Here is a 19,882-nt window from a genome sequence, read left to right on the forward strand (position 1 = left end):
AAAAAAATACTTAAAATCGGAGAAATGCACCCATTAAAATGCAATATAAATTGGTGGGACCACAAATAAAAAATGTAAAATGCAGGAAAACTTAAAATCAGGGGACTTAAAATCGAGGTTGAGAAATGCTACAACATTCTCTGTATAACCCGCATCTAAAACCATTTCAGAATAAAGTGAGGAATCGGCCACAGGGGATATTAGGCAACCACTTGGACTTTAATAGCTATCATATTGAATAAAATAAGGATTTAGTATCTACCTCCTTAAAAACCAAACATACAAATATGGATCATATACATCAGTTGTTTCCACTGATGTCTTTCAAACAGCACTGAACAAACTAAACAATACTACATCAATAGTACTACTAAAAATACAGTATACGTCTTCTCAGTCTGCTGTTAATTCTAATCTTATACTTAAGATTTTCACTTCTTATACTTCAGATTTTTCACTTCTACTCTGCCTGTTATATTTCTGTGACTTATCAGAAAAACAAAACCTGCCATACAAATATGGATCATTTATATAAGCTGTGTTTCCTTTGACGTCTGTCAAAGAGCATTAATAATTGTGTTGCTACCTAGTGAAGAGTGAATTTTTTCAGCATGCATGGATTTGCAGCAAAATTCCGCATTTTGTCATTAGCAAAGTTTATTGCGAGACTGCAGCAAACATTTGCCCATTCCCTTCAAGTCATTTGGAGAGAGAACAAAAGCCCATTGACTTTAATGCATTTGGAGTGAGAAAAACACCCGTTGACCTTAATGTATTTGGTATGAGAAGAAAAGTTGCACATTAAACAAAGGTTTAAAAAGGACACAAGAAAAAATATCTATTGACTTCAATGTATTTCATGAATGCAAAATGGGGCAAACTTGCTCATAACTATTGCTTAATTCGGAGGTAATATTTACTTGTGCGTATCCCGTAAGGCAGACAAAGTCAGTTAGACAAATACACTCATGGGGGCAGATTTATCAAAAATCAAATGGGATTTTTTTTTTCCACGATTCTAATTTGTTTTGCACCCAAATTCACACATTCAAGTTATAATTTTGAAAACTCAAATTTCTGGTATTTATTAATAAGAAAAACTTGAAAATTCAAATGTAAAAATTGTGCCATCTAAAAACTGGCGAGGTCATGTAGAAGTCAATGGGAGTTGTGCTAGGCAAAGCTCAAGTTTTTTTGGTTGATTTGAGGGTTTTTATCCGTAAACTCAATCAATTTGAGTTTTCGGGACTTACTGTAAATTTGATCAATTCAATTTTTGAGAGGAGAGACAATTAATATTTGGAGGGAAAATACTGTAACTGAAGGATTAAAAAAGGAAAAGTGTATACAAGGAAAGGAATAGAAGAGAAGCTGTTAATCAATATATTTGATGCTAGGAGTCACTGGGGGGTATGTAATAAAATTTGCAAAGAGAACAAATTTGCACACAACTAAGAAAAAAAATTCACATGTTGCAATGTAATAATCTTCATTATGAACTATGTAACTATTAATACATTCTTCCCTTTTAATTTATTTTTCAATTTATCAGAAAAGATAGCAAAAAACTACAAATGAAGTAATCACTAGTGATGAGTGGCACTGGTGTATTTGCCTCATCAAAAATATAACAAAACCACAAAAATCAAAAATTCCATATACTGAGGAATTTGACATAGTAGATTATTACAATTAGCCTTTGGTGCTACCACACCTCAGACATTAGACTCATATGTAGAGTAAATCTTTGTATATGGGTAATAGTGAATTAATTATTGCATCCCTGGTAGAAATAAGTTCATCATATACCAACCTCATTGCTGTATCCTAGGTTTTTCATACAACCATATAAAATAAATAATCCACTTTATTATTCTATAAGATTGGTGGATCTTGAAATGATATTATAGAATAGGTGTTCAAACTTTTTACAACAAGGGCCAGATTTGGTGAGGTGAAAATGTGTGGGGGCCGACCGTTCAGCCTGACATCTATTCCGAGGTAGCTAGCTTGCGATCAGGATCATTCACTACTGGAGATGGACACGTACACAGTGTATAGGAAGTGGAGAAGTGGAGTCTGTTTGGACTTATTCTCCACGCCTCATTTAAACAAGAAATCGTGTAGCCGTAATATTTGGACACATGATTAGTGAAATGATCTGCCACTTGGTCTATACTGTTGCCTGTGTGCTGAAGGTGTTAGCAACAGACACGTACTGGAACATAGTGAAGCGCCGCTCTTGCATACTTCTTTAGGGCTGAAGGTGTCAATAGACGTACTGACGTGCCAGTACAGTGAATTTAAGACGTATGTGGTACGTCACTACGTGACAGTACGTGTCTATTGCTAACACCTTCAGCGCACAGCCAGCAGTATAGACCATGTTGCAGATCATTTCACTAATGTGCCCAAATATTACTGCTATGGCTACGCAATTCCTGATCACACTGTACTGTCGGGCCACAATATTATTAATTTCATAATGGAGGCTGAGGGCCAGTTTAAATTTGAAAACGGCCTGCAATTGGCCCCCGGGCCTGATTTTGGACATGCCTGATGTAGGTGTTAGCTGAAACTCACAGGTGTGAAAAGTGATCTAATCACAATGATACCATAACGACTGTTACAGTTTCGGCTAACACCTACCTGAATAGTGTAATGAAACTACCATTGCTCGTTATGTTTCGTGTCTGCAACCCCTTGCAATAACACCTTCCAAAACCACCTATCCAGGATGAGTTCAGATACAATGTAAATTGCACATACCAGACAAGCAGGGGAAGGATGAACAGGTGCTTTGTTTGCCTTGATCGCCACAGCACAAACAACCATCCTTGGTAAAGCTCAGTCACACCTAGTAACTGTGCTTGGCACACAGATCAGCTCATAAGCTTCCCGATCAGAAATCTCACAAGGTTTTCAGTGCAAAATCTCATCACTGCAGTCACCTAGTAGGCATTTTCTTTCTAAAGACAAAGCTGGATGCAGCTAGAGTAAAACATAGGGATCACATTAAAGAAGTAAAGGAGTGGAAAGGAAATCGGGTAGGGGTAGAGAATTAGTGGCACACAAGGAGAAAATGTAAAAGCAGGGGTTATCACAGATGAGACAAAGTGTAGGGGGGGGCATAGAAAAATCACAAGGGGGATTAATCACAAGGGATTAAGAATATGTTAATGATAAAGGAAAACAGAACAAAAGGAAAAGCAGTTTTGAAAATGTAGAGAAGTAAAGAGCAAATTTAAAAGAACAGACAAAGAAGAGAATAGCATGGAGAAGAGATCACTGGATAACAAGGTCAGCCTTGCCTACATGTTTGTTTGCTAATAAGCTTCAGGAAGGGGATAAATGGCTTTTTAGCAAGGGAGAATATACAGGGTTAAAGATCCTAATACAAAGTTGATCCAGTGGACTGGTCTGAATGCATCAGGAATGATTTTTTTTGACATTAAGTATATATATATATTTTTCTAAATGACTATGCATATATATATATATATATATATATATATATATATATATATATATATATATATACACCTTTTAACTCTATTTTAACCTGCCTAACTGCTAGTTGATCCAGAGGAAGGCAAAAAAAAACATTTGAGGCCTCTCCAATTTGCCTCAGAGGGGGAAAATTTCCTTCCTGACTCCAAATGGCAATCGGACTAGTCCCTGGATCAACTTGTTCTTTGAGCTATCTTACATAACCCTGTAGTCCCTCCTTTGTTGAAAAGCCATATATCACCTTCTTAAAGCTATCGAATGTATCAGCCTGTATGACTGATTGAAGGAGAGAATTCCACATACTGTATTCACAGCTCTCACTGTAAAAAAAACACTTCCAAATATTTAAGTGGAACTTCCTTTCTTCTAATTGGAATGGGTGACCTCTCCTCAGCTGGAAACACCTACTGGTAAATAAATCATAAGAGAGATTATTATATGATCCCCTTATATATTTATACATAGTTATCATATCACCCCTCCAGCACCCCTTTTCTCCAGAATGAACAACCCCAACTTGCCCATACCTTTTACCAGCTTAGTTTCCCTTCTCTGTACCCTCTCTAATTCAATAATGACCTGTTTGAGCTCTGGAGACCAAAACTGTACAGTTATCCATTGGTCCCACTCCTGATGTATGCATTTGGTGTGCCAGTGCCCTGTGCTTCTTACTATAAAATGTTTTTATGGTTGTTGGAGTGCCAGAACTTTTCTATATTATGTCCTTGGAGGACCAGTACCCAGTGGTGCTTCGCCAATGAGGCAAGTTGAGGCTGTCGCCTCAGGCAGCAGCGCCCCACTGGGTACCAGGGGCAGCAAAAATGCTGCTCCTGGTACTTTAAGAGCAAATTTCCGTGGGAGGGGGGGCAGCAGCAACTGCTGCTGCCTCAGGCGGCGGAGGGGCCCGGATCGCCCCTGCCAGTACCTACTGTACTTTGCATCTCTATGTCCTTGGGGTACCCCACAGTCTCTGCTTGTAATGTACTTTGGGTGCCAGAATCCATTTCCTCTTATGGTATAATGTGCTTGTAATAAAAGTATTCACAGCTTTCAATCTATATTATATTTGTGGTGTCAATAGGTTGCAGTGCCAGCAACTCTCACTACATACAGTAATGCACTTATGGTGCCAGTTCCTACTTCCATACTTAGTAATGTTCTTGGGATGTAGAACCTACCGCTCTAATCATTTATATGCTCATATTCTGATTCCAACCATTAACCACATCTCTATTAGCATATTGTTCTGGAGATGACATTTGCAGTGTCTCCATGACAATGAGCGCTGCTTAAACATACTACAAATCAGAAGTGTCTTAACACCCAAAAATATATAATGACTTATTTAGCACCAGCCATATATGTGTGCACTCCAAATGCAAATCTGAAAACTTGTTCTCACCCTTTGAAAAAAAACTAAATTCACAAAACTCTTCCTATAACTTTCTCAAAAGTAAAGAAACTAGAACTCATTTACATAATTGTAATATTATGTTGTCCTGTGTTATCAGACTTTAAGCAAATATTGCCCCCACTGCTTTGATTTTCCTGATAATTCTGTGTAGAAAGTGGGTGGGTTCTAAAGGTCATTGTCATAAACAGTAGGTGTCATGAAAATTACATTACCAAAGAATGTAGAACACATAGGAGAGTAATCACGTAGCAGTTTCCAATTTATTTTATAAGGTCGAAGGGCAAACAGCAGGAACAAATCCTCCTATACAAAACAACAAATGCAGTACTGGGGTCTTACACAAGTCTATTCAAAGTCCAAAAGAAGATTCCAAGTAAATAATGACTGAACAGTAGTACAGTAGAAGGTCTAATATGCAGGAGTCCTTTCCTCTTTCCCTGAAGACTGTCTTCCAAGTCTTCCTTTTATGCCACTATTGGCCCAACCCCCTGGTAAACTCCTATTGTTCTAAAAGAGGTGAGTGTAGATGTATTGGAGCCAAGATGACAGGATTGTATTCCCCAGTTGACTCTACCTATTGTTCTATTCAACCTTGATGGATCATCTGGAGATATCAATAATGCAAAATCTTTAGAGTTGTGGACAAACAGGCTCAAAACTGCAGGTGCTGTGCTGCAAATTTTTTTTAACTGTTGAGAATTACTGTAAAAAAAACCCTAATAACCCTGGAATTCCAAACTTTTACTGTGGTCCTGTTTATGCATTCCTTTCATATTCCTGTTCTCTTATGGGGGCAAATTCACTAAGATTCGTAGTTGCGCCAGGCGTAACTTCGCCGCACTTCGCCACACTTCGCCACACTTCGCCAGGTGTAGTTTCGCCAGCGCTTCGCAAATTCACTAAAATCCGAAGTTGCGCTCAGGGGTAGCGTAAGGTTGCGAAGTTGCGCTAGCGTTGATTCGCTAAGTCAGTGATCCCCAACCAGTAGCTCGTGAGCAACATGTTGCTCTCCAACCCCTTGGATGTTGCTCCCAGTGGCCTCAAAGCAGGTGCGTATTTTTGAATTCCAGGCTTGGAGGCAAGTTTTGGTTGCATAAAAACCAGGTTTACTGCCAAACAGTGCCTCAATGTAGGTTTACAATCCAAATAGGGGCTACCAAATAGCCAATCACAGCACTTATTTGGCACCCCAAGAACATTTTTCATGCTAGTGTTGCTCCCCAACTCCGTTTACTTCTGAATGTTGCTCATGGATTCAAAAGGTTGGGGATGCCTGCGCTAAGTGAAGCGAAGTTACGCTAGCGAAGGCTAATTTACATACGGTGCCAAATTCAAATTTCAATGGAGGAATACGTATCAGCACTACAAATGGCTAGAAAACCTTCAAAACATCAAATAAAATTTTTATTTTGCCCTACACATGTGCCCACTGTCTAGGTAAGTTGCCATGAGTCAGGAAATGTAGGGGGGAAGGAGGGGAACCCCAAACCAAAAAAAATTTTGATCTTTTTCAGCCTATCACCCATAATGTAGAAAACACGCCAGCGTTTTTTGGGACTTAGAAAAATTTTTGACTTTTTTTGAAGCAATCCCTATCTACTCTATTGCGCTTCGCCTGGTCTGAGGTGGCGAAGGAAGTCTAGCGTAAAAGGTAGCGTTCAGTACACTGCGTGCGTTAGTGAATTTGCATAGTTACGTCGCTAGCGAAACTTCGCCAGGCATAAGGGTGCGAAGTAACACTAGCGAAACTACGCCAGTGTTCGTTAGTGAATTTGCGCAGTAACGAAAATGCCAAACGCTAGCGAATTAACGCTAGCGTTCGGCGCTTCGGCGCTTAGTGAATTTGCCCCATGGAGTAAATCCTCCCTTTAGATTTCTCCTCTTTTGTAGAGTTGACCAATTCAGTTTTACTGTAACCTTTTTGAATAAATTTTGTCACCAACTCCTTATTTCTTGTATAGTGTGTCTGATAATGTTATTCTCCTGGCCCTTATGAATTGACTCTTAGGGAGTCTCTTTATGGTCCTTATTGGATGGAAACTATCCTTTCCCATATGCTTTAAATATGTTGGTAGCACAAGTTTTTGTATCCTGATGAAGGGAGGGTTAATCCCCCCAAAAGGTTGATGCACAGGTGGTCACAATAAAAGGGGTAAGCTCCACACCTACAACAAATATGAATTAAAAGTTATTTACACATCACAGGTTATTTGGGCATACCGTATAGAGTGCCCAATTTTTTAATCCAAAAGGACTCACCTTGTAATAATAACCTGGACCTTTCACCTCCAAATCTTGGCATTGGGACATGATCATTGGCAATCTGTGGCCCCACTCTAGAAAGTGCTTTGCCACAGGTTTTTTTTTTTTTTATCACAAAAGGTTGTATTGATTGCTGATCTGTTAGTGTCTATATGCAAGCACAACATTAAATCCGTCTTGCCAATGTATGAAGGCCCACAAGGACAAGTTTTTAAATAAATGAAAAAAGTTATAGTGCAAGTAGTGTGAAAGGATGTGCAAATCTTGTCCCAGGCGTCCTATGCACATGACGTACAAAAAGGGCATTTATGACACTCTAATTTTTTAGCTGGGGGCCCTGAGGGGGTGCGGGCCCTGGCCCGCTCGCACCCCCTGCTCCCCCGGTAGTTCCGCCACTAACTTTTCCCTATGCCTTTCTATTTTCTATGTGTGACCGTTTTTCTGATATTGAAGTGTAAAGTGTCTTTTTTCACTTTCTGAAGCAGCCCTGGGAGGGGGGGTCACCGATCCTGATTTTGAACCCCTCTTATTATTTCGTAGAAAATGCAGTGTCGTCTTGAAATGCTAAATGCATACTACCATTGTTTTTTTTCTAACTTTTAATGAGTGTAATAGGAGTTTTTTTCAATAATGGCTCATGGTAATACTCTAATTAAACCCAATAGCTCATTGCAATGTTTTGATAAAGAACTGTATAAAAATATAACACAAAGAACTGTTCTACTGTTGAGCCCAATGCAGTGTACAAGACAGGTTTATAACATATAATTGTGTATAACAAAGCTTTGTATCATAGTATACAAGACGGCCTTTTCTATAATCCTGTATAATGAAGTTTTGTGCAAAAGAAATCATGGGAACTGTTATGTTTTGGTTGCCAAGGATGAGTAGGGTATAACAGTGCTTTATTAGCAGGTTCATGCAGCCATTACACTTCAACGCTAATACTTTTAAACAGTCTAGAAAGTACTATGTACACAGTATAACTCTTGTGCACAGTGACACCCACAGGCCCTTTGTATAAACACCACATATTCACCCTATAGTAGGAAAGCATTTGGGCAAATGTAATAAACAGCAACAATTAAACAGTATGCATGTTAAAGCAATATTATGCATTATTCACATCACATAGTCCTTGGTCCATGCAGGTAGTTTTCTGATTTTCTCAGTAACATAGTAACATAGTAAGTAAGGTTGAAAAAAGACACACGTCCATCAAGTTCAACCTTGTTTTTTTTTTTTTATTATATCTCCCTAACTGCCAGTTGATCCAGAGGAAGGCAAAAAAACCCGTCTGAAGACTCACCAATTTGCCTCAAAGGGGGAAAAAAATCCTTCCTGACTCCAAAATGGCAATCAGACTAGTCCCTGGATCAACTTGTACTATGAGCTATCTTCCATAACCCTGTATTCCCTCACTTGCTAAAAAGCCATCCAACCCCTTCTTAAAGCTATCTAATGTATCAGCCTGTACAACTGATTCAGGGAGAGAATTCCACATCTTCACAGCTCTCACTGTAAAAAAAAACTCCTTCCGAATATTTAGGCGGAACCTCTTTTCTTCTTATTGGAATGGGTGACCTCGTGTCAGCTGGAAAGACCTACTGGTAAATAAAGCATTAGAGAGATTATTATATGATCCCCTTATATATTTATACATATTTATCACATCACCCCTTAAGCGCCTCTTCTCCAGCGTGGCCAGTCTTTCCTCATAGCTAAGATTTTCCATTTTTTTACATCCCAGGTGCATGACTTTACATTTATCAACATTGAATCTCATTTGCCACTTAGCTGCCCAATTTTTATTAAAGCTTTATGAATCATAACCTGAGTCAGCCACTGACTAGATTGAGCTGAGCCATTAGTGCAACTATAAAGTGAGCCTGGGAACTCAGACTCCTCCATTGTATACACTGAAGAAAAGAGCCGATTTAACACATTTTCCTTTTCTGTATCTGTTACAACCATACTGGTACCATTATTTAATGGAGCAACACTCTCAACCTGCATCTTTTTACTATTAATATATTTAAAAAACTTTTTAGGGTTAGTTTTCACCTCCATCGCAATTAACGCTTCATTTCCTTTCTTTGCCTTCCGGATTGCTGATTTACAACATTTATTACAGTGTTTATATTCATTAAATGCAGCTTCTGTCCCAACAGATTTGTAGTTTTTACATGCCTTTCTCTTCTTCCCTATTAACTTCACAGTATTAAGAACAGTAATGATTTAATATCATTATAGGCAGTGCTTGAATTGGGAACAGAAAGGTGAAGGGATGGTGGGGTGTACCATGGGTAGCCCCGCCCACTGAACAAAGCAACGCCCAGACACATTTTTGAGGCAACGCCCCTTTTGTGGCCACACCCCCACTAGCTCAGGATGTAAATCAGGACTTAATCAGTATTTATATGTACCCCCTGAACCCATGGCACAGATGCAATATCACATATAAATACCCCCAAAAGTCATAGAGGGTGTCACAGTGGCAATATCATATATAGTGATGGGCGAATTTATTCGCCAGGTGCGAATTCGCGCGTTTCGCCGCGAGCGAATAAATTCGCGAAACGCCCGCGAAAATTCGTGGCAAAAATTCGCCGGTGTCAAAAATTTTTTTTCGAAAAAACGGACGCCGGCGCCAAAAACGAGCGCCGGCGCCAAAAACGGCGGCGCCGTTTCGCGAATTTTTCGGCGAAGCGAAACGGCGCAAATTCGCCCATCACTAATCATATATAAATAAACCCAGAAATCATAGCAGTGACAGATTTACAGAAGGCAAGGAAAGATTTAATAGTCAATGGGGGTTATTTATAAACACTGGGCAAATTTGCACCTGGGCAGTAACCCATAGCAACCAATCAGTGATTAGCTTTTTTTCAGCCAGCTGTAGGGTGAACACTGAAAGCAATCATCTGATTGGTTGCTATGGGTTACTGCCCAGGTGCAAATTTGCCCAGTGTTTATAAATAACCCCCAATGTGTGGAAGAAATGAGTTGTGGGAAGAGTTGGGGGGGGGAGTGCCAGCAGGCAGTACAAGTAATAAAAACTGCTTACCATTATACTGCTGCACTTATCAGTTTAGGGGGGAGAGGGGGAATCTGCAGAGTAGCCCTGACAGGACAGACACCAATTTCTATTAGCGGAGAAGTCGGGCTTGAAGAATCTGCTTTCCAACCCCTTCCCAACAGTCAGTGTGTGGGTGGGAGATTCGAATATTGTGATTGTCATATATACAATACTTTAAAATAGGGCAAACATCTTTAAGGGCTTTATGTATGATGGTTGCTAGGGCCCAAATTACCCTAGCAACCATGCATTGTTTTGAATAAGCGACTGGAGTCTATGGTAACAGTGGGATAATAGTCTCTGGGAAGGGAGTGTGACTGTGGGATAGCAGGTATAGTAGGGAGAGATGGTGCCCATAGTAACAGTGTATAATAGTGTCTGGGAAGGGAGTCTGACTGTGGGATAGCAGGTATAGTAGGGAGAGATGGTGCCTATAGTAACAGTGGAAAATAGTCTCTGGGAAGGGAGTGTGACTGTGGGATAGCAGGTATAGTAGGGAGAGATGGTGCCTATAGTAACAGTGGGATAATAGTCTCTGGGAAGGGAGTGTGACTGTGGGATTGCAGGTATAGTAGGGAGAGATGGTGCCCATAGTAACAGTGGATAATAGTCTCTGGGAAGGTAGTGTGACTGTGGGATAACAGGTATAGTAGGGAGAGATGGTGCCTAACAACAGATGAAAAAGATTGAAACAGATCATAGGAATAGTTCTTTGACAACAACTAAAGAAGTATTTCTCCTAATTTTTATAAATAAAATGTCCATGCCATTGCTAAGTTTGATTATCCCACAATCCCTTAACATATTTTTAAAGCACATTCCTTATATAGTTAGAGGAGTATAATGCACTGGCAGATTTTTGTTTTTGTTTTTGTTTGTCTCCTCTAAGGGTAGAACTACACGTGTGCTTTTACCTGCGATAGCATCTGTTCCGACGTGCTGAGATGAATTTCAGGCGTCACCTCGGATGCGCAGAATCTAAGGTAAGTAAAAGAAATGTCTAACGTGTTGTAACAACACGACTGTTGGATGCGAACACTGTATGTTGCGTCTTCATCCAACAGCCATGCCTTGTTGGATGCATGCATGCATACCTTAGATTCAGCGCATCTGTCGTGTCGAGTAGGATTCCTCTCAGCGTGTCAGCTATCGCAGGCAAAAGTGCTCTGAAGGCAAATGGAGTTGTACATAAAAGCAGGTGTCTGCCCAAACACAACCCTGTAACTAAAACCCTGTCACAGAAACTTAGTGACCTGCACCTAATTCACACCTACTGTATTGAGGCAGAAAAAAAAAACAAGGAACAAAAAGTTATCAGTGGAGTACTTTATCATCCACTGCTGCAGCCATTAACAGTAAGTGTGGATAAAGTGCCCTGGAGCCCCTTCCTGTAAGTGTTTCAGACATTTCTACACACTGATTGGTGTCGCCAATCAGCCTTTCTCCTTGGTTCAAAGTTCAAACCAATGCACTGCTGAGCCTCAGAAATGACTGAGCTCATTAAGAGTGTGCCTCCCAAACTGTACCACGCAGGGTCATTATAGCGGACACGTCCTTTTTCTGTTACCCAGGATATACTAATGAGGGGCTCTGACTAAAAATCGACCCTCCAAGGGGAGCTTGAACTGAAAATATCCAACAGTCATTGCTGAAACCCCTAAAAGGGTAGTTTGACATTAGCCTTTCCTTCCCCAGATCGCACACACCCCCTCCTCTTTCTCCCAGTCAGCTCCGCCTGACCAAGATGTACTGTGCGCCTGTGAAGCAGTAAACTGTTATAAGCAAAAAAAGATGATGCGATTTGCATCGGAGCTCACCCGTTCCTGTGCGCTGCCCGGCACTGCTACACCTTAGCCTGTGGGGAAAGAGCTGTGTCCATCCGCAAAGTACTAGGAACCCCGAATTTACCGACCCTTGTGGAGGATTCCGCAAGGGACACTGCTCAGAGGCCTTGGCAGAGGCAAAAGTTGGGAGTGAGGTGGGTTCCTGCTTCCATCTAGCGCGCGTTCCCCCATTGGTGCCGCCCCTCTAGCCCTGCTCAACCCACCCTTCCTGTCCTGCTCAGCCTAGCCAGCCCAACTTTGTAGACGGAGCTAAAAAATAAAAAAAAAGCTCCGTCCGGCCCCAGGAAAACCGTGCCGGTATTCAAAAATGTGGCATCCCACCTAACGGGATGGCAATTACTGTGATAAATGAAGTAGCGGGATTCCATCCCACCACACCCCGCCCCAATTCCAGCACTGATTATAGGTTCACTTTCTTTAGGTTCACTGGCATCAGTAGTAGGAAAATGTCCTTCATCAAATGGAGCTTCTCCAAAGTCATTCTTAATAGGAGCAAGACGACTTGCATTCCATATGCGTCCATCAGACAGTTCATATATGTATGGTCCTCGCTGGCGTGGTGTAGTAAATTTAGATTGTCCTTGTTTCAGTATTCCTGGTTTTTTTAATTCTGACTAAAGATCCAGGCTGAAAGTGCACTCTCTTGCACCACGTTTTCTGTCTGTATAGCCTTGCATTTGGCTTTTTGATGTTTGACAATGTCAGCAGTAGATGATTCTGTAGGCACAGTATTTTGTGGAAGTTTGATGTCTGCAACATGTAACTTAGTGTGCATCTGTCTGCCATGTAATAATTCAGCTGGAGATGATTGGGTTGTTGCATGGTGCGTTGCTCTATAGTTATGTAGGAACTGTGTTGTAAATACTTTCCAAGGATTTCCCAGTAAGATTTGCTGTAATGTTCAATTTGACTAGCAACTGTAATAGCCTTTGCAACGGGTTAAATCTCTGTCTAATGCGAGGTGAGCTTGTTTTTTCCACTATTTGGTCTCTTAGCATTTCATCTGTTAGATTTCCAAAGTCACAGGTAACAACTAGCTCTCTCAAAACTGCTACAAACTGTTCTGTGGATTCGCCATTATCTTGTCCACGTTGGCAGAATTTATATCTTTCAGCCACCACATTTACTCTTGGCATGAGAAAGTTCTTTATAGCAGTAAGAGCATCATAAGTATCATCAGGTAATGGTAATTTATAGAATATACGCTGTCTCTCTACTCACAGGCTGTGAATAAAGCACGCTTTCTAGCAGCAGAAATCTCCCCTTGGTCAGCAGCAATAATGTAATTTTCAAACATACAGATCCAAGCAGTAAAAGGTATGGTAGGCTCACTAGTGTTTGGAAGAAAAGCTGCAGGCTGCTGGTAGAAGAGACATCTTGTTTTGGTTGCCGAGGATGAGTAGGGTATAACAGTGCTTTATTAGCAGTTTCATGCAGCAATTACACTTCAACTCTAATACTTTTAAACAGTCTAGAAAGTACTATGTACACAGTATAACTTTTGTGCACCGTGACACCTACAGCCTCTTTGTATAAACACCACAGGAACTAATCAACTCAATGACCTAATACGTTCTCTATTCTGGATATTCTTATATGTATTATCTAATATGCTTATGATTTCTGAAGTCCTTATCTGACTTGTCTTTATTATAGCTAGGGGCACAATATGCTATTCAGCTACCAGTTAGCTATATAGGATCTTTGCTTCTTTGTCTATTGTCTGTAATAAACCTTTGCTTATACATAGCTGGTGTGTTTTAATTATTTCCGAGAGACTCATAGAACCACAATCAAAGCAATGAGTTATGTGAAATTGTAATTAGCAGAAAAATTAGTTCAGCTTTCACAATTAAAATTGGGGTGGTTTTTCATAACACTGATACCAGTCTAGAATTTCACATAGGAAGAATTATGCATTCCTTTCATATTCAAAATTGAATTGTGAAGTGATTATGTATTAGTATATTTTAGAGCTGACCATTAGTAGTATATGTTAGTTAAGCAAGCTATGTAGACTCATCAAGCTGTTGATAATTAATTAAATAAAATGAATTAAATGAATGAATGAATTAATTCATTACATTTTCAATCATGGGAATATTTTTGATATATGTTTCATTATGTTCACTGCATGTTTTTTGTCCACCAAATCTACATTTTATAAATGTAGATGTACTATAAATGTGCTTACATACTTCTGTTATCCGTAATAGGCGTGGGGTATTGCATCTACATGAAAGTAATGGAATTCATGACCTGGGACTCCCAAGATGGCAACTGACTCTCTGTCTAATTGTAGTGCTTACAGTGCTATTTTTCAGTTTATGGAAAGGAGTCAAAACTTCAGGAAAGGTGAGTTTCTTCTGGTAACAGAATTTATTATTATCTAGGAACATATGCAAGGAACATTGATGTTTTCTCGTTTATTAGACAAAGTGCAACTAACTGCATATAATTTAATTGCCCACTACTTCAGAAATCATGAGGTGGTGCTCATGTAATACAAATAAATATAATAAATTATTATAATAATTTATATAGTATAAAAATAAATATTTATAATGTATAATATATATATATATATATATATATATATATACACATTTGTGATTTTTTAAAAGTCCGATTTTATAAGATAAAATAATTTGAAGTTTAGTAAATAACCCCCTTATTGTTTCCCCTTTAATCTTATGGGGGTTATTTTATCAAAGTCCGAATTTATCTCAATATTTTCTGCTACAAACTGCGATTTTTCAGGTTTTTTTCATCCGATTTTTTCGATTTTCACAATTTTTTTGTTTCGTAAATAACTACCTATGTCTTTCACATGCTCACTTTTTTTCCAGTCTCTGAAAAGTTTTTCCTATGGAATAATGATGGATATGTGCATTTAAAGTGATAAAATACTCTTCAAAACATAACATTAAAAGGTATATGTAGGTCATGTTTTTTGCTAATAGGTCTGCTTTTGTAAATAATTGAAACTTGTTTCTCACCTGAGCAACCTGTCAGTTATAGTTTCTAATGCTACCTGACTATTGCTGCACAAATAAAGCAGCCCCCTCACAGAGGAACATGAGGGATCAGATAGGCAATATAAAAATATCGGGCAAATATGTTTATGGCAAAATTATAAATAGCATGCAAAGACAATGTTATGATAGATGTATAAAAGGCTTAAGGTCTAGTGTCAGTATCTCTTTAAGGACATACAGTATACCACTCCACTATTTTGGCAGTTTATGAAACTACATTTTGGTCCCTTATTGTAGTTGAAATTACCTGAGAAGCATATAAGTGATCCCCAAGAAAAAGAGAACATTGACACATTCTAAGGCTTGATGCATAGGTGATAAAGCCATGATTTGTAAATAAATAAATTTATATTTATTATTATTAGTAAAACATGTTAATGTAATAAGTAGAAATTAGTGCTTTTTTGTCAGAAACTGAAATGCACAAAATTGTGTTATTAGATAATAAAGTTATTTCAAAAGGTTTCTGGAAAAATGGCACATGTGCAAAGACTGTGCTTGAGACAAACTGAAGAACGTCAGTCACATTACGTCAGTCAACTGTCAGTCACATTACAGAACCAATAACAATGCTTATTGCCCTGTAACAAACAAGATGAAAAGTTTAGCTCTTTGTAGGAGATGAAATTTAACAGAGGCTCCTAAAGAGCTGCAGTCTTTACACAAAGATCCCATGAACTTTGGGTCAAAATATCCACCTTTAAGATTATTTATCTAGTGATTTTTCTAAAAAAAAAGTTCTTCTGCATGAGATTCTTCTTTTTAGCCTTCGGTGGAATTCCTTTTCAGTCCTGGAGGGATTCCTCCTTAAAGTCCTAGATGGGATTCCTCTTTTTAGTTCTTAGTGAGATTCTGCTTTTTAGTCCTGGATGGGATTCATTTTTAGTCCTCCTTAAAGTCCTGAATGGTATTCCTCTTTTCAGTCCTGTATTGGATTCCAACAATCCTGTGCAATCCTTTTTCCCTTGTCCTCTCTATGTCAGTACTCATCGGGCCCAGCCCCTCCCTCATGCCCCAATAGAAGAACCTCTCACCAAATCAATAAAACTGCCGCTTACACCTTTAAACATCATCTTTTTTGTTCTTTTCTTGTGCTCAGCTCCTTCAGGAGCTTGCTTTTCTTTTCAGGGGGGATTAGCTGGGACCTGCCCACAAGGCGTCTCTGGAAAGGGCCTTTTTTTCACCCGCCATTACCTCGTCGTTCCTCTGCTCCCAAGGTACCTGGCCTGCTCACACGGTGTCTGGCTCCTAAAGTGTCTCAATTCTGACCGCGTAATTTTTGGGAGACAGGCGGGGGTGCGGAAGATAGCGGCAATTTCAACTAGCTTTGTCGGTGTTCAGCAGGATGGTGACGTCACAATCCAGAAGCCTTTTCTTCTGGGTTGGGAGTGAGTGGCCTTGTTCGAATTGGCATCCGCGCTGACTGCTCCACACCTGCTCTTGTTTAGCAGACTTCAGGGGGTACCTGTTAAGATTTTATCTTACCAGACGGTGGTTCATTCCTCATGGTTACATTGCATATTTTTTTTTAAGGTCCCCTTCCTGGTCAAGTCCAAGTCTAGTCCCCCCCCCCCCCCGTTGAGGTAAAAAAAAAAAGATATTAAGCCCACACGAGCACACAGATTGTGTGGACTCTGGGCAGCCTTGGCTGTTAATACTCATATGTATTCTCCTTTTCTCCTACCACCATGAAAGCTGCTGCTAGGCACAATGAAACTTCCAGTCCTCCAGAAGCAACTAACAGTCAATGCCTGGGATGCTCAGAACCTGCACTCCTGGGCAAGAGGCTATGCCATTAGTGATGGGCACCTATTAAAGTCAATGGGTGTCAGTTAATCGGTCGCAGGCGTAGGAAAAACCTTTGATGCCGGCAAATTTTCTCTGCAAATTTGCACATTTTTTCACCGCTGGCAAAACGTGCAAATTCGCGTCTGGCGAATAAATTCGTCCATCACTATATGCCAGTCCTGTCTTGCAGAAGCAGCTGGACATTCAGTCACACCCTCAGACTTAAGGGCCTGGATCAGAGAAGCTGTGGCCCAGGAATTATCAGGGTCCTCAGCAACTAAAGGTCAAGCTTCCAAAGAGACTCATCTGCCAGAGGAAGAGGACAGTGAAATCCTATTGGCTTACTCTTCAGAAGAGGATTCAGAGGAGGAGCTTTCCTACTTTGACTTCAATTTGATATCTCCACTAATAATGTCTGTGAGACTTTGGGTCTCCAAGAGAAGGAGGAATCTTCTGCCCAGTTCTTACCTTCAACAAGGAAGAAGGGTCAGGTTTTTACACTGTACTAGGAGGTGAGAGATTTGATAAAGTCAGAATGGGAGATCTTGTCTAAGGGAAGTCCAACAAAGATACAATTCAGCAAGTTATTTCCCGTCAAGGAAGAAGAGATAAAAGAATTCTGTTGTGGATGCCCTGGTGCTAAATCTTTCTAGGAATACGCTACTACCTATTGACGACCAAGCCTCTTTGCATGACCCAATTGATAAGAGACTGGAGACAGGAGAGTCACTCAAGCCAGCGGTGGCCAGCCTTTCAGTAACTAAAGCTATGGAAGCATGGCTCTCCAACATAAAGTCCGAACTGAAGGAAGGCCAAGACAGAAACAACATTCTTAAAGGCCTTATGGAGCTGCAGCTTGGCTCTTCCTTCCTGGTTAACACTGCGGTGTATCAGGTCAGGCTGACCTGGGACTCCTGGGATCATTCCACAGAGGATGCAAGGGTTCACAGGGTAATCAAAGAGGGCTACAGTCTGGAATTTGGTGCCAATCATCCACAGCCACAGTCTTTCGATGTTCAGCTGTTCTGAGGAATCCGGAGAAAAGGAGGGTGCTTATTCAGTGTCTCTGACCCAACAGGCAGTCATTATACCAGTACTGAAGGAAAAAAGAAGACTGGAGTCTACTCCGTTTTCTTCCTGGTCAGGAAGGCATTGGGGGCTTGATGTCCTATTCTAGACTTGAAGTCAGTGAATAGAACATTGTGGGTACAGCATTTCAGGAAGGAGTCCTTGGATTCAGTGAAGAAAGCCGTTTGCCCAGGTGACTGGATGTGTTCCCTAGATATTGACAATGCTTATCATGTTCCGGTCGTGCCCCAAGATCGGCGCTTTATGAGGTTCACAATTGGAGAAGCCCTCTTGCAGTTTCAGTGCCTTCTGTTTGGCCTGTCTACAGCTTCAAGGGTGTTCTCCAAAATCCTAGTAGTACTGTTGGCTCTTTTACAGTGGCAGAAAATCAGAATCTTCCATCACCTGAATGACCTGATCATCCTTGCGGATTCCAAGGGACAATTAATAGAACACAGGGAGCAGGTAGTATGCTTTCTACAGGAGCATGGATGGTATCTTAATTGGCAGAAAAGTCAACTACATCTGACCCAAAAGATTGTGTACCTGGGAGCAACTATAAATTCCAGCAGAGGTGCCATCAGTGTTTCGGAAGAAAGACAGTAAGCCTTGAGGCTAGCAGCAAGGGTGTTGGCTTCTCTCTCCAGGGTACCAGTGTTCAAGCTAATGAAGATTTTGGGAATGGTAGCTTCATCCATAGGATTGATCCTTGGACTCATTGGCTGATGAGGGGCCTGAGGAATGGGACTGAGTCTCCCAGGCTCAGATGATCCTAATATGAACTCTAGTATCGAAGGCCCTTTCTTGGTGGTGGGTTCCTCAACACTTGGCCAGAGGGGTCAAGCTTTTTCTGGAACTATGGTCCATTCTGACCACAGATGCATCCGGCGTAGGCTGGGGCACAGAGTTTAAATGCCAAGTCACTCAAGGCTCTTGGCTAAGTCCATCCTCAGATGTGCCCTCCAATGTGCTAGAGATCAGGGTGATGAAAGAGGCCTGCCGGTTCTTCAGCAGTCATCTTCAGGACCGAAGGTCTATGGTATGTTCCGACAATATGACCACAGTGGCCTATATCAAAAAGCAGGGGGGCACAAGAAGCTTCTCACTGATATGAGAAGTGGAGCCTCTGTTTCGATTGGCAGAGGAAAACTTGGAGGATCTCTCAGCAATCCACATTCCGGGCAGAGAGAATCAGAGGGTGGACCTCCTGAGAAGATATGTTCTGGGATGGCACGAATGGGAACTTCATTCCAGGGTCTTCAGTAGCATTGTTCATCGCTGGGGTATTCCCACAATAGGCTTGATGGCTACTTCAAGGAATTCAAAGTGCAAGAGTTTCTATTCCAGGGAACCCTGGACGTCTACTACAAATGACAGTGGATGCTCCATGTAAACTACCATGCACGGGACCTCTCCTGGTTCAGGGAACATTCGTGCATCCAGGCCCGGGTCCATTGGCCTTGACAGCTTGGCGACTGAGCAGTAGAAAATAGAGGCTCGGGGCCTTTTGGGGGAGGTAGTAAACACATTATTGAAGTTCAGAAAGGATTCTACCAATAGCAGATATGGGAGATTTTGGGCAGCTTTCAAGCTGTGGAGAGAAACTAGGGGTACATCTTCAGTGATCCTTGAAGTCGGCTAGGTCCTCGAGTTCTTACAGTCAGGTCTGAACAAGGGCTTAAGCGCAAGTACCCTGAGGACTCAAGTCTCAGCATTATCTGCCTTTTCTGATGTACGTTGGTCTCAGCATCCGTTTGGGGTACGCTTCTTCAAAGCAGCAGTTAGGATTTTACCGGAAAGAAGGCCTTCATGTCCACAGTGGCACCTATGATTAAGCACTGGAGGGTGTGAAAAGCGTAAGGTGGGCCATGTGGGGTCA

The 19,882-nt window shown here is 40.8% G+C and overlaps 1 protein-coding gene across 1 annotated transcript in view; it reads left to right on the forward strand.

Moving 5' to 3' along the window:
• The window catches only part of slc6a2.S (solute carrier family 6 member 2 S homeolog), a 214,093-nt gene that overhangs the window by 61,182 nt on the left and 133,029 nt on the right, over positions 1-19,882 (forward strand). The window contains exon 5 of the mRNA XM_018260422.2: positions 14,326-14,464. Coding sequence (XP_018115911.1) covers positions 14,326-14,464 — 139 coding nt within the window. The remainder of the gene's footprint in view (positions 1-14,325; positions 14,465-19,882) is intronic.

The sequence above is a fragment of the Xenopus laevis genome, chromosome 4S (assembly GCF_017654675.1).
Source record: "Xenopus laevis strain J_2021 chromosome 4S, Xenopus_laevis_v10.1, whole genome shotgun sequence".
Lineage (NCBI taxonomy): Eukaryota > Metazoa > Chordata > Amphibia > Anura > Pipidae > Xenopus > Xenopus laevis.